This window comes from Penicillium subrubescens (assembly GCF_028828155.1).
Source record: "Penicillium subrubescens strain IBT 31985 chromosome Unknown utg000007l_segment0_segment0, whole genome shotgun sequence".
In the NCBI taxonomy this organism is placed as follows: Eukaryota; Fungi; Ascomycota; class Eurotiomycetes; order Eurotiales; family Aspergillaceae; genus Penicillium; species Penicillium subrubescens.
This window is the reverse complement of record NW_026643157.1, coordinates 474,587-488,249: the sequence shown is the minus strand read 5'-3', so window position 1 is coordinate 488,249 and position 13,663 is coordinate 474,587. Positions and strand designations below refer to the sequence as shown.

Sequence of the window (13,663 nt, the reverse complement as noted above, 5' to 3'; positions counted from 1 at the left end):
ATCGTGCAGTCCTGCAGAGCTTGGTTCTTCCCCCCTGCGGTTCCCTGGATTGTGAGGATCTCCATGGCGTCAATTGAAGGTTATTCTGACAGGCGATTAAAAACCGGTTTTGGAGTCTGGGGAGAGACTAGAGATTGTTGTGATTGTTTCTTATTTTGGGCCAGACTTCCACAGTTATAGGAGAGTAATCTGATCCTGATCTCTACACAAAATTCACACCCAATTTATTCCATCTCAAGCCCAGAGCGGTCTGGAAGATTGTACAACTCATCGATAGAAATCCTTCAAAGTATATTTCTTTCTTACTTAGCATATGACTGTGATATTCCGGAGTCGCTGACCACGTTGCCCTGGCAAACTGCCACCTTACAGCCAGCCTCTGCATCCTCCTCCCCGCTTCAGGATCTCATTATTTAACCCTTGTTCTCGCCAACATTAATATCGCTAACGAGGTGAAAAATTCTCCTAGGGATGGGTAATTGCTCTCGCCAAGTAATCCGTTATCTGACCTATCTCTTTTCCCCTCATTTCCTGTGACTAACTTTCTTGCTAAACCTCCTCGCCTAAAAACATGAGCTATCGATCGATCGATCTGCAGTATCGATCGGTGCCCGCTCCGCCTCGTGACTGGGCCTGATTAGCTCATCGTTCGAGGCTTGGAGCTCCGGACAGCTCTGTAACCTGCTCACTTACTCGTAGTGAGGATCGAGAAACGAAGACAAGAGATGACCATAGAAGAACTGAATTAACTTAGGAGTAAACTGACACTGTTAAGCGAAGCTGTTGCACAAGAACCGCAAGGTCCCCCGGTCTCACCGCTGAGGCCTGTGTAACTTACCTAGCACCTCTTATCGGAATGTTGATGTCATCTGCTCTCCGCAACCCCTCCAATCTTCCCCTCATCACAACCACAACTTTCAACTCCCAACCCCTCATCCTAAGCAATGAACTCTTCATTCCAACCACCAAGCCCGATCCCACCACGGACCAGCTCCGCCGGTGCTGCAAATGGCGCCACGAGTCCGCGCTCCCACCGGCACAAGGAATCCGTCACGGACGGCGAGCCATCTGCGACCGCCGAGTTGCCGCCTAAATCCAAGCACCGCCGCAACAAGTCCAGTGTCGATGGGACAAAGTACAAGGACGGGACGTGGTCGCCGAAGAATGAGAAGATCCTGATGGGCCCATATGAATATATGCATCAGCATCCTGGCAAGGATGTCCGGCGTCAGTTGATTCAGGCGTTTAATTCATGGCTTCAGGTCCCGCCGGAGAGTTTGGCGGTGATTGAAAAGGTGGTGACGATGCTGCATACGGCGTCGCTACTGTAAGTGGTAATAGGAGATAATATCCATGTCCCCGCAGCCTCGCTTTTACATGATATCCCCGCTAACCTTTCTTTCCATCCAGAATCGACGACGTCGAAGACTCCTCCGTCCTCCGCCGCGGCATCCCCGTCGCCCACAACATCTTCGGCACAGCCCAAACTATCAACTCCGCCAACTACGTCTATTTCCTCGCCCTGCAAGAAATCCAACAACTCCACAACCCTGCCGCAATCGATATCTACGTCAAAGAACTCCTCAACCTGCACCGCGGCCAAGGCATGGACCTCTTCTGGCGCGACACCCTCACCTGCCCCACGGAAGACGAATACCTCGAAATGGTCGGCAACAAAACCGGCGGCCTCTTCCGACTCGCCGTAAAACTGATGCAAGCTGAGTCCGCCACGGGCAAGGACTGCGTCGCGCTTGTCAACGTCATGGGCCTCATTTTCCAAATCTGCGACGACTATTTGAATCTCTCGAATACGACGTATACGAGGAATAAGGGGCTTTGCGAGGATTTGACGGAGGGCAAGTTCTCGTATCCCATTATTCATAGTATTCGGTCCAATCCGAGTAATCATCAGTTGTTGAGTATTTTGAAGCAGAAGACGCAGGATGACGAGGTGAAGAGGTATGCTGTGCAGTATATGCAGAGTACGGGGAGTTTTAAGCATACTTGTCAGGTTGTGAGGGAATTGAGGGATCGCGCGTTGTCGTTGATTGAGATGATTGATGCCACACCAAAGACTAATGGTGCGGGCGATGGGGAGTTGGTGAGGGCGGTTTTGAATAAGATTGTGGATTCTACGTTATCTTCAGAAGAGAATGCGCAATAGTCTGGGGATTTGTGTTTGAGGGATCTCGGTGATTCGAGGGTTGCCCACCCCAGGCCTAGAGGGCTGTTGATGGATTTGATGGACTTGGGAGTTTTGGCGCTTTGATATACCCTTCTCGATGTTTGATGCTGTGGGCTGTGTGAAGCAATCTGGAAACTACAATGTCACTATCTCATATTGAACAGTGATGGTTCTCCTTTCGGTACATGATTACAACTCGCATCTCCATAAACGACACTTACTCTAGTTCTCAAGTAGATGAGACGGTAACCGAAAAGTCACGACCGATATCCATCCTTCGATGTACGGGGTACAAACCAAACCCCCTCTGTCATGAGTCGTAGCTCGAGTATATATCGCCAACTATAGACCCAAAAAAATCCAGCATTAAATCACAGCATGATTCCATATCCACGAACAAAACTGTACAACCCTCTCCCCTTCCCGATATTCCCCAAAAACCAAATACCTATATCCAAAAACATCCCACTCGTCTGTAGAACCACTTTACATAACAACACAACACGCCTTCTCCAACTTGCGCAAAACCTTCGGCAACAACGCATTGACAACCTTCTCGATCTCGTCCTGCTGACCCTGGCCCTGACCCTGTTGCTGGTGGTGCTGTTGTTGCTGCTGGTGGTGAGGCTGTTGCTGTTGACCAGGATATGACTGGCCACCCCCACCGTGGTACGGTGCCTGTCCGTGCGAGGGGTAGGAGGGCATGACGGCCTCGCCGCCGGTCAGGTTCACGTAGATCCGACCGGCGTTTTCCTCGGTGGCATATTGCAGACCGAGTTCTTGGCAGACTTGTTCGACGCGTGGCTTGATTTTTGGACGTGGCCGGCAGAGTGGTTGCCCTTGCCGACGATGCTGGGTGGATGTTAGAAAATGACACTTCTATGCGCAGCAAAGCGTCCACGAATGGATTGGACTCCCGGGAATAGCGAAACAGCGGTGACTGGGGGTTGTCTGGTCCAACGTACACATGAAGATGATTCTGTCCATGCGCCTTGGCATATCTAATACGCTCCTCCAAAATCTCCTCCGCCTCCTCCACAAACTGTCCATGCAAATCGATCGTATCGGCCTCAACACGCCCATTGGCATTGTTCTCGCGGAAGATAAACTCGGACGCTTGCTTGTTGTATTCCTCCATCTTGCGACCGTGCGCCTTGCCCTCCTCCGACAATTGTTTTGCGCGTGCGCCGTCGCCGCTGGAGTATGCATCCTTGGACTGTTTTCCCGGTAAGTTAGCACTTTATCTCCCAATGCTCCGAGAATGGTGCTGCGATCATGATAACAGCAATGTATGGCTGAATCAGGGCGATTAAGCGCATACCCGTGAGAAACATTCTCCACGCTTGGAGGCTTCCTGTCGTGCGAGGGCGCGCAACCGGTCGTATTCCTGCTCGGCGTCACCGCTCTGGTCGTGGTTGAAGGCTGTAGAGGTTTGGGTGTCAGCAGGGATGGTCGGGCAGGACCGAGGCGCGCGCAATTGATGTTTCGCGTAAGGAGCTACATACCCCGAGGGCCCAGGTGGGACATTTCGTAGGACATGGTGGGTTATGGTGTGACGGAGACAGCGACAGCGAAGGTGAGGATGATTAGGGACGAAGGTCTGGACTTGGGGGCTTGCGCAGGGGCAGGGCAGGACAGGGCCAGGGCGAGCTTAAAGGGTTTGGAAGTGGGGAACCATTTAACCAGAGCCTAGAGGAGCCCGAAAAAGCAAAAATCTTGGATCTCAGATCGGGTTTGGTTCGTCTCCGACGATCGAGGGATCGGGAACCATGGATCGGCTTATTAGAGCCATTCAGGATTCACTTTTGGTTCGGAGAATTTTTTGTTGACTGTGATATTGATTAACTCGGATACTATAATCTTTATGGAAAACAGTACGGAGTACAATGTATTGTTCGAGTATCGGACTATTGTAAATGGGGATGGAATTCCTCCACATGCCCCGAACCGATAGTCTTTGGCGCTATTGGTACACCGGTGGAGTCGATCCTTCTCGACATCCACCATATTTCTCTCGCTAACTGTGAGGATGTACAATGAGCTTAACCGTTTGCTTTGAGGCATGGTTTATGTAAAAAGAAGACAAATGAGAAGAGTGTAGTGTATCATGATAAATAGACTGATTGGCTCAGTGATCCTCGGCTTGTTATATAGACTCGACACCTGGTCATTGTTACTACACTGATATTTCATAATTTTGGAACTATGACCAATGTTCAAAGTCAGCTTGTCAGATACTAGTTCAACGATAGACTAAAAATGATTTCTAAGTTATCAAGAAAGACGATTTGAATCACCTTTGAAAAGACCTTTCAAAAAAAAAAGAAAAAAAGAAAAAGAAGTGGACGCAAATTTGTTGGGCGTATTCTGGTCTCTAGATTCGAATTTTTGAACTACAGTATGTACACACCACTATGGAGGAGAGAACACAGCTTACAAGCTCTCGCACTATGCCTATAGCTGGAGACGTGACAACACAGCTCAGCAAACATACTAGTTGCCAACAGCAAGAATTACAAGAGGCTCTCTCCTCCTCTGCTCATTAATATCTCACATACTCCAGAGGTCATGACCAGTGTTTCAATTACAACCCCAAGAAGAGGGACGGTTTACGGCCTGGTCTCGAGAGTAACCGCCAAGGCTAGGTCGCTGCGGCTCTAAGACTTTGAATTATTAAGACCCACCAAGATAACGATATTAAGAAGCTGCAGTATAAGGCACACTAATTGGGAAACCATCAGTGTACAACTCTTGATTTATGTAGTTTATACCTCTTGGCAGTTTGATATACTTCAATTTCAACTTGTTATTGGCCCCTCTCTACGGAGTACTCCGTATTCCTATCTCCACTTGGGAATGATCAACAGCTAGTCGGTTTAGCTGCTTTTCTCTGTCTCCCCGCAAAAACGCTCCTCCTGAGTTCAGTAGTGAACAATGGCCCCTATCGCACACCACGGTCCGTCGGTTGACTCCCGCAGTCCACATTCAACCGAACAAGGCCACCGCCAGGTTTCGAATCAGTTTCTACATGGTCTCGTTCCATTCAACGTTGTCCGCTTGTTCTCTTTCATTCATCCTCCATCTCATCTTGTAGAAACTGAGCCTAACGCTTAGACTTGATGATCCCTTCCTCTGAAGTCCATCCTTCTCGTATTCCCGGATGCGCCTCGCCCGAAAGCCGCATCTTATTCGTAGTCTTGTCACTCTTGTGCAGTTGACAGTCTCTTTGATTGGGGCCTCTGCCAAAAGGATTCTAACAGAACGGCTCAGGGGGATTCAAAAGGCGGGTGGCGACACAAAATGTTCGCGTTTTTCTGTGCATCAGCAATACCAGGAGCCCAGTATCGATAGCATCACACAATGGTTTCTACTCTTCTTTCTGTGTCTTCGACCGTCTTTCCTCCAACTGCTACATCTGGCCCTGATTTCATCCCAGAACCGACCGCTTTCAACCTATCAAAGAGAGCTGACCACATTCCATCAAATTTTTGCGGCTGGTTCTCGGGATCAGGCTATGGTATGTGTACAATCTTTGCAATATTGCTTCGAACACTTTACCCTCTCATGCTGAATCTTTATACCCCTAGATCAAAGATGGACATACAATGATCCCTCGGTGACATGCTTCTGGAACAGCGACGCCCATTTTGTGGGCAATGCAATTCCGCCACAGACGGCGTGTGTAGGAGAAGCCCAATGGAGCACCTGGTCCTGCAGTGGCTCTGGTTGTTCTTCGAGTGTTGCACGGTGGTATGTTGGCATATGCACATCCGATCCTTAAATCACTGGTTAACACGAGTTCTACGATATGCAGTACCGGTACCCAGCCCTATTGCGTAACCTTCTCCTATGGCCCCAATTACTTGTCGTTCGTATGCTCGGAAAAGGAGGGCATTGAGTATCAAATGGAGCCATATTGGAAAGGATTTAGTGATCCTATCGTGTTTCCTGTTTACACTGGATCAAACGGTGTCTCGACTGGAACACAGTATCCGGCTGGATATCCCACGCCATCTTCGACGACGAGCTCAAGCTCTAGCTCTAGCACCAGCACGACGTCCAACTCTGCTTCGAGCACGTCGTCGGCTACTTCAAACCCATCCGATCACCGCGGTAGTTCTGCACCCGTTGGGGCTATTGTTGGTGGTGTCATCGGTGGCTTGGCTTTTATCAGTTTGATCGCGGGTGCCATCGTTTTCTTCCTCCTTCGCCGGAGACAGAGACCACGACCAGGACAACCTCAACAGCTGGCACCTGGTTTCCCACAAGAACCTCAACCACCAAACCCAGCCATGAATACGGGGCTGCCATTGAATAAAACGGCCCCAATAATCCCTGTCCTTGGCCAAGGTCCTCCACAAAGCCCCCGGCTCAACAGCCACCGCGCCACGAAATCGAAACACAGTATAACAAGCCCGAGTTAGACATATCCAGACAACATCCCGAGCTTGCTGGCTCGGGTCAACCAGCCAGGGTACCAGTGATGCAGCCTATTCAGCCGGAGTATGTGTCGGTGGCGCAGCAGCCCTCTGAGGCAGAGCTTGATTCCCGTTCGACTGGGCATCAGGGAAAGGAAGAGAATGTCTATGAGGCACCGTGAGATCAATTCTGGCTTGGGTCGTGTAGCCTGGGCCTATTATGCAACTCTTAATGCTAATTTTGACGACGTTAGAATCAAGTCAGTAGTTTCATGTTTCGACTACTATGTAGGATTGCGCCGCCTCTACCAACTGCATTTAAAGTTTAATAATAGTAGTATTGCTGCATCTTCTCCTGGTCTTCGATATCCTTCTCTGAGGCGAAGTGCTTCTAGACTGCGTGCGAACTAAGTATTGATTAGATACCTCTGATGGGCCTCTAATTGGTCAGTGAGCTAGCAGATCCCACTGAGTGTTTACTACTGACCGGTGACCCTGAGTCCTGGTTTTCTTCAGGTTGTACAGTGTCTGATGATCAGTTCTGGATTATATGAGAGCCTTCCATCGGCCCATAGGATACCCACCACGTATGCATATCCAGCTCGTGCTCTGGAAACGTACAATGTGTAGTCAGAACTTGCATGTTGAATAGACTGGCGGCATATATCCCGACCAATCGACTGGAGCAAGGGTTGGTGGAGTCGCTGAGAAGATATCAAGCGCCGTCGATCAAGGAAATGTGTAAGTACTCCGTACCCCGTGCAGGTATTCCGTAGAGCATGCATAAGGTCACCTCTCACCGTCATCGGAAACGCCGTCGGACGACTTTAGTATAGCCTGTACGTATTGCGATACAGCCATTTGCATTTCCAACGCCACAGCACTCAAACGAGCACTATATTAGTATCTACAATTATATCCTCATTCAACAATGAAGTGTTATTCATGAAGAGTAGTACGGAGATTATTTGCCCACTCAATCCCATAGTTCCGCCCTTTCCCCTTACGAGTTCAGCCCAAGCTCAACATGGCGGCAAAAAAAAAACGCCGCTAGAAGCACTAGATAGTGGGTCAGGGGCGATAGCGCCTTAGGATGTGGGAATTCCAGAAATTCTACGAGTTCAGGGGGGCCGCGCCCCATAGTTAGCTCAAAAGGCCATGTGCGAAAAAGAGGGGGGACAAGAAGAAAGAAAAAAAAATAGCGATAAGCTCCATATTGATGATTATTAGCCATTCCATAAGTTAACTAAGATTTTTCGCAATGGATATCAACACGATTATTACATGTTGACCATAGTAAACAAAATTGAGTATGATCAATACGGTCTCCTTTTTGGCCCGGTTTCAGGTGCCCTGGCGGGTCGCCTGGCTTTTGCCATTCCACTTATTGCTGCATGTCATTATGAGAGGCAAAAGGAAAAATCTTCTGGCGGCGATGCCGATACTTGTACTCCGTACTTCGGTCGATATCAGCCAGGCCAATGTCAGATTCATGCTTAAACTCTCGCTTCGTACTCCGTACAATAATACTCCATACTTGGTACTTTCTTCCAAGTTACCCCCTCTGGCCTCCCCATACCCCTAGCGATCGGCAGAGCTTAGTGCTCAGACTCCAGGTCTCTGTGGAGTTTAGTCTTGAGAGCGGGTCGGTGACTCGGATATCACGTTTCGCAAGGTTTCAATGTCACGGGCGAGACGCGGACGATGCCTTTTCTAAGTATTCTAGAACCAGAGGCTAAAAGTATACTCCGTAGATGGATAGCTGTTGGTGCATAGTTACATAGTAGTTCATGAGATCAGGTTTAGGTGGCGCAGGTTTCGGATCTTTCTTTCATCGGGTTCCAGGCTGAGGCAGTGGCAGTCTGAGGAGGAATCCCCCTAGAATTGAGGCTGCACAACGGTCTAGTTAGTCTCATACGAGCGGGTCTGGGACCGAGAATAGCACTCTGTATGATCAGGCTCTAAGCGAACGAGGTAGAAAAGTTATGAATGAGAGGCATAGTACCACATAACTTATTTCCGATGTTCCTATATCGAACTCAAAACAAGTATAGAGCATGGCCCGTGTATAGCGTATATCTTGCTAAGACAGTCTCCTGTGTCTTCTTAGTGGGCTCATCATCGTCATGCTGGAGTATCGGATAACAATGGAGCTTGGAGCATGGAGAGAGAGAGGAGCCATCGACGTCGGACAATAACATTAGTCTGAAAGGGCCCCCCACACGAGGATCTGCATGGGAAGTGGTTTCCTTGCTGATGATCCCCTGAAGTGGAGGATGTATACTAGCGAAGGATAGTAGGAATTACTACCGTATGTTGAGTATAAATGAGATACGTAGGACAATCTATTCTGTATATATGGTTCTTCGTATCATTGACCAAAACTGAATAATGAGGCCGGGATACATAGCACGAGCTAATCCGAGCCTCCTGATTCAAGATAGTCCAGGTGCTGCAGAGTGAAGAGAAACGAAACACTCCAATCGGCGAGTTGTGGGCAACCATCGAAGGCAAACCAGCAAAAGGGGGTCTCGACGAGATCTGATTGGTGAATTGGCGGGCGCGAAAAAGAGATGGATCCACATCTTCAACCAATCCGATGCTTGCATCGAACCCAGCGATGCCAAAATCGACCAGCGGGTACCAAAATGGTATCGTTTGGGAAGAATCCGTAATCTTGGGTAATCTTGGGTAATCATCCATACGGGGCTGATCATGGTATCGTCATCTTTCCCTTTTTCTGCCCAGAATCAAGGGTAACATGACCCCCAATTCCCTCTTCTTCTCTCTTGTCTCCCCCCAGGCGCGTCTCCGACCGCCTGGTAATACGAGCGTATCCCCTTTTCCCCTACTGAAACTTCCCAATTTCCCCTCCTCCTCGCAAACCCCCTTACCTTAAACCTCCCCTTCTCTCTCTCAGCTGGGTAATCGGCTTCTTTCCTGTCCTTCTTCCTCTATACTCCCAAGGCCCTTGATTCCATTCCTTTCTTGCGTGTGTTTTTATCGTTCTCACTCCGCCATCTCCCAGGGCATTATCCCAGTACGTATCCCGTGGACCTCCTGCTCTCCCTATCGGCAGCTTTCCTTCGCTCTTCTGGTTCTCGTGGATAATCCGACTTCTTCCTTCATCCTCCCCCCCGTTTCACCCTTGCGTCCACCCGATTGCATCCTGAAACGTCGGCTGTTGACGGCTTGTACTACCTGTCGCCAAGTCTGCGTGGATTGTTTGATGCGATTGTGTCCAAGAGCGAGCGAAAAAAGCCAGAGAGAGCAAACACACATCCATCCAGTTCCGTCGTGCTGACTTATTTCCCGCGCCGCATCAACAGTCCCCCGTCATTGACCCCTAGCCCTACGAGTCGATTGGACTCGCACTACCCGCATCGACTATCGTTTACATTGAACCCGTACTACCGCCATCATGGGTTGTGGCATGAGCACCGAGGATAAGGAGGGGAAGGCGCGGAACGAGGAGATTGAGAACCAGCTTAAGCGCGACAAGATGCTGCAAAGAAACGAGATTAAGATGCTGCTGCTCGGTATGATTACACCCATGGATACAAAGGAAATGCGATTGATCCTGGAATGGTGATTCGCAATCGTGTGAGAGGAGCGATTGGCTGACGAAAAGGGGGTTTTTGATACACAGGTGCCGGAGAGTCGGGCAAATCCACCATTCTCAAGCAGATGAAGCTCATTCATGAGGGCGGTTACTCGCGCGACGAGCGTGAATCGTTCAAGGAAATTATCTACAGCAACACAGTTCAGTCCATGCGAGTGATTCTCGAGGCTATGGAGTCTCTGGAGCTGCCTCTGGAGGATGCCCGCAACGAGTACCACGTTCAGACTATCTTTATGCAGCCTGCTCAAATTGAGGGTGACAGCATTCCCCCAGAGGTCGGCAATGCTATCGGCGCTCTGTGGCGCGACACTGGTGTTCAGGACTGCTTCAAGCGTTCGCGTGAATATCAGCTGAACGACTCCGCCAAATAGTAAGTGTGAACTTTGGAGGGGTTTTCTCCAATTCCCCTTCTATCCGTCTTTGCTTTCTATTTGTTCTGCTTCACGCCCGCGGCACATTGCCCAACAATCGCTAACATATTGCTTCCTCCAGCTACTTCGACGCTGTTGACCGCATCGCTCAGCCCGACTACCTCCCCACTGACCAGGATGTTCTCCGCTCGCGTGTCAAGACCACCGGTATTACCGAGACTACCTTCATCATCGGCGATCTGACCTACCGCATGTTCGACGTCGGTGGTCAGCGTTCCGAGCGTAAGAAGTGGATTCACTGCTTCGAGAACGTCACCACCATCCTCTTCCTGGTCGCCATCTCCGAGTACGACCAGCTGTTGTTCGAGGACGAGACCGTCAACCGTATGCAAGAAGCACTCACCCTGTTCGACTCCATTTGCAACTCCCGCTGGTTCGTCAAGACCTCGATCATTCTCTTCCTCAACAAGATCGACCGCTTCAAGGAGAAGCTGCCCGTCAGCCCCATGAAGAACTACTTCCCCGACTACGAGGGTGGTGCCGACTACGCTGCCGCCTGCGACTACATTCTCAACCGCTTCGTGTCTTTGAACCAGGCCGAGCAGAAGCAGATCTACACTCACTTCACCTGTGCCACCGACACTACCCAGATCCGCTTCGTCATGGCCGCCGTCAACGGTATGTTATGAACCTGGAAGCGGGATATCCTCGGCTTTCCATCAACCCCTCAATGATCCTGAGCCATTTGCTAACTCTCTCTAGATATCATCATCCAAGAGAACCTCCGTCTCTGTGGTTTGATCTAATGAATCCCCCATCCCACGGGTGTTGCAGTGTGTTGAATCTAGATCGCATGTGTCATTTCCTTCGGCTTGTAATCGTATCTCGCCAGGATGTGATCAAAAGCCTCGTCCTCGTTCCCAGAAATTCCGGCGTTGAACATTTTCCTTATCTTTTCTCCCTCCACATCTGTCACCAATTTCTTCTTGTGTGTCTCTTTTTAATTGCGTCCGCCCGTTCCACATTGACACGATTTCTTTCTCTCTCCCTCTCTCTCTAGCCGGTTCTTATCTTCCTGCTCTCGACGACGCGGAACAGGAACTCTCTACCTTTTCTTGGACCATCTCTTTCTCTTATTTCTTTCTTGTCGTCTCTACTGTCCTATTTTATTTTTCTCTTTTTTTTTTGTTTTTCTTCATGTCTTACCCCCTTGTGTTTGATTTGAAATGCTGGATATCCTATCATCTATCTCTTGATTTTGAACTTTGCCCACATCCCTACCCTCATCCCCCGCGTTGACGTTTTGTCCAATCTTCCAATTTTCCAATTTTTCTTTCATTTTTTTGTGTCAATCTTGTATGTATCCATACCGTTACCCCCTTTCTCATTTCCTTGGTCTCGCGTCCGTTGGAAGCCTCGAGCGACCATCCGGGCAATCTGGGCACGGGGAAATGGACAGGATCCGCGGAGTTCTCATGTCTCTTCTCATGTGTCATGCCAGGTCGGTCGTTGGGTTATAGTCAGACAGGAATTGAATCTTCGGGTTTCCGACCTTTAACTCTCGGGTTGTTACTAGGCTTTGAGTAGATACAGACTCTTAAGATAGTTATGGTGAGATTAGTTTAGATATAGTTCAAACTCAACTGTCTTCATACGGCATCCACTCTCCATTCAACTTTACTAATCCTCAACAATCACAATCAGTCCGGGTATCAATAAACAAAACACAACCATCCAATCCCCCTTTACTTAAATTAAAACCTCAACTTAGGCCCAACATAAACAATCAAAACAGCAACAACCCACAACCCAAAAATCCACCCATAAAGCATCATCCGGCCCCACCACCCCTTCCCCTCCGTCATACGACGTAACATGCCCATGCGCTGTCCCGCCGCTTCCATAGTCGAACTCGTCTTGTCGATTCCGGCGACTGCGCGATCTAGCACGGACTTTTCGTTTCCGAGTGTGGATTGGAAGCTTTGTGAGGAGGCTTTTAGTTGGCTTGCTAGAGATAGGAGGGAGGTTGTTAGGGTTTCTTGTTCGAGGCGGGAGGTTGTGAGGGCTTCTTCTTTGCTTGATGTTGTGGAGGTGGGGGTTTTGGTGGAGGTGGAGGCGAGGCTGGTTGATTTTGCGGATTGAGAGGGTATAGGGGTTGGTTTGGTGGAGGGGGTGGTGCGGTTGCGGAGGGTTGATGTTGGTATGGTTGTGCTTGTGCTTGTGCTTGTGGGCGTGGATGTTGATGTTGAAGGTAACGGCTTAGTCGTAGGTTCCATTGCCGTAGGTTTTGACTCTTCTTTGATAGGCGTATCTATCGTTTTCGCCGAGATGGGTGTTGCAAACAATTCCTTCCACTCATCATCGACCTCGCCGTCCTCGCCGACGTCTTCTTCTTCGGCACGAGACTCTTCCTCATCGAGCACACTTTGCATACGCTTGAGCAGCTGCCTGTCCCGGGCAATTTCCGCCTGTGCTTCGTGTCGTCGATCCAGTGGTTTTATTTGTGGAAGAGAGCGCTCTAGTTGGGAGAGGAGGGTGCGGGCATAGTCGACGTTCTATGAGATGATGTTAGAAGGTGTTCCAGAATGGCATGTAGCCTGTAGAGATGAGCTTATAGGCAAAGCTATAGCTATAGCCATGGCTTTTGTGAGGAATGATCTGACTGGACCGTTCCTACCTTGGCAACCCGCAATCGTTGAAGCTCAGAATTGCGTAGAGTGCGGAGCTCCGAGCCGGGGGAGAGGAGGTTGTGTTCTAGTCGGGTGAAGAGTCGCGCCACGTTGAGGAGGGTGAGATCGGGTGATTCCTCCATTGAGGGGAATGCGGTCACTGCCATTTTGGAGGGCCCTTGAAGGATGGAAGCAGTGCTTGTGTGCTTTGAGTAGCTGGACGACTGAACTAGAGAGAGTTAAGGTCGAAGATGCCAACTGCCACCAGCCCGCGGCCCGATGTCATTGATGACTCAGCCAGGCCCATGGATCAATTCTCGATTGTTTAATAATTTATAGATCTCACTGATCAACCACAACTTCTCAATGATATTAGATCAAAAATAGGATTATCTATA

The 13,663-nt window shown here is 49.4% G+C and overlaps 5 protein-coding genes across 5 annotated transcripts; 3 read left to right on the top strand and 2 right to left on the bottom strand.

Moving 5' to 3' along the window:
• Nucleotides 1–944: 944 nt before the first annotated feature.
• N7473_009926 (FPP/GGPP synthase family protein) lies at nucleotides 945–2,164 on the top strand (the record flags this gene model as incomplete). The annotated part of the gene is made up of 2 exons (XM_057155865.1): nucleotides 945–1,327; nucleotides 1,411–2,164. The coding sequence occupies 2 exons, from the start codon at nucleotides 945–947 to the stop codon at nucleotides 2,162–2,164; spliced, it is 1,137 nt and encodes a 378-aa protein (XP_057004520.1).
• A 507-nt stretch (nucleotides 2,165–2,671) lies between these two features.
• Nucleotides 2,672–3,724, bottom strand: N7473_009925 (Smr domain-containing protein; the record flags this gene model as incomplete). Its single annotated transcript, XM_057155864.1, has 4 exons — nucleotides 2,672–3,037; nucleotides 3,087–3,401; nucleotides 3,507–3,607; nucleotides 3,691–3,724. The coding sequence occupies 4 exons, from the start codon at nucleotides 3,722–3,724 to the stop codon at nucleotides 2,672–2,674; spliced, it is 816 nt and encodes a 271-aa protein (XP_057004519.1).
• A 1,821-nt stretch (nucleotides 3,725–5,545) lies between these two features.
• N7473_009924 (uncharacterized protein) lies at nucleotides 5,546–6,609 on the top strand (the record flags this gene model as incomplete). Its single annotated transcript, XM_057155863.1, has 3 exons — nucleotides 5,546–5,702; nucleotides 5,773–5,935; nucleotides 6,000–6,609. 3 exons carry the CDS (start codon nucleotides 5,546–5,548, stop codon nucleotides 6,607–6,609), a joined length of 930 nt encoding a protein of 309 aa, XP_057004518.1.
• Nucleotides 6,610–10,024: 3,415 nt separating this feature from the next.
• gpaA (guanine nucleotide-binding protein subunit alpha gpaA) lies at nucleotides 10,025–11,402 on the top strand (the record flags this gene model as incomplete). The annotated part of the gene is made up of 4 exons (XM_057155862.1): nucleotides 10,025–10,142; nucleotides 10,253–10,595; nucleotides 10,718–11,274; nucleotides 11,359–11,402. The coding sequence occupies 4 exons, from the start codon at nucleotides 10,025–10,027 to the stop codon at nucleotides 11,400–11,402; spliced, it is 1,062 nt and encodes a 353-aa protein (XP_057004517.1).
• Nucleotides 11,403–12,350: 948 nt separating this feature from the next.
• N7473_009922 (uncharacterized protein) lies at nucleotides 12,351–13,432 on the bottom strand (the record flags this gene model as incomplete). The annotated part of the gene is made up of 2 exons (XM_057155861.1): nucleotides 12,351–13,151; nucleotides 13,274–13,432. The coding sequence occupies 2 exons, from the start codon at nucleotides 13,430–13,432 to the stop codon at nucleotides 12,351–12,353; spliced, it is 960 nt and encodes a 319-aa protein (XP_057004516.1).
• Between the last annotated feature and the right edge of the window lie 231 nt (nucleotides 13,433–13,663).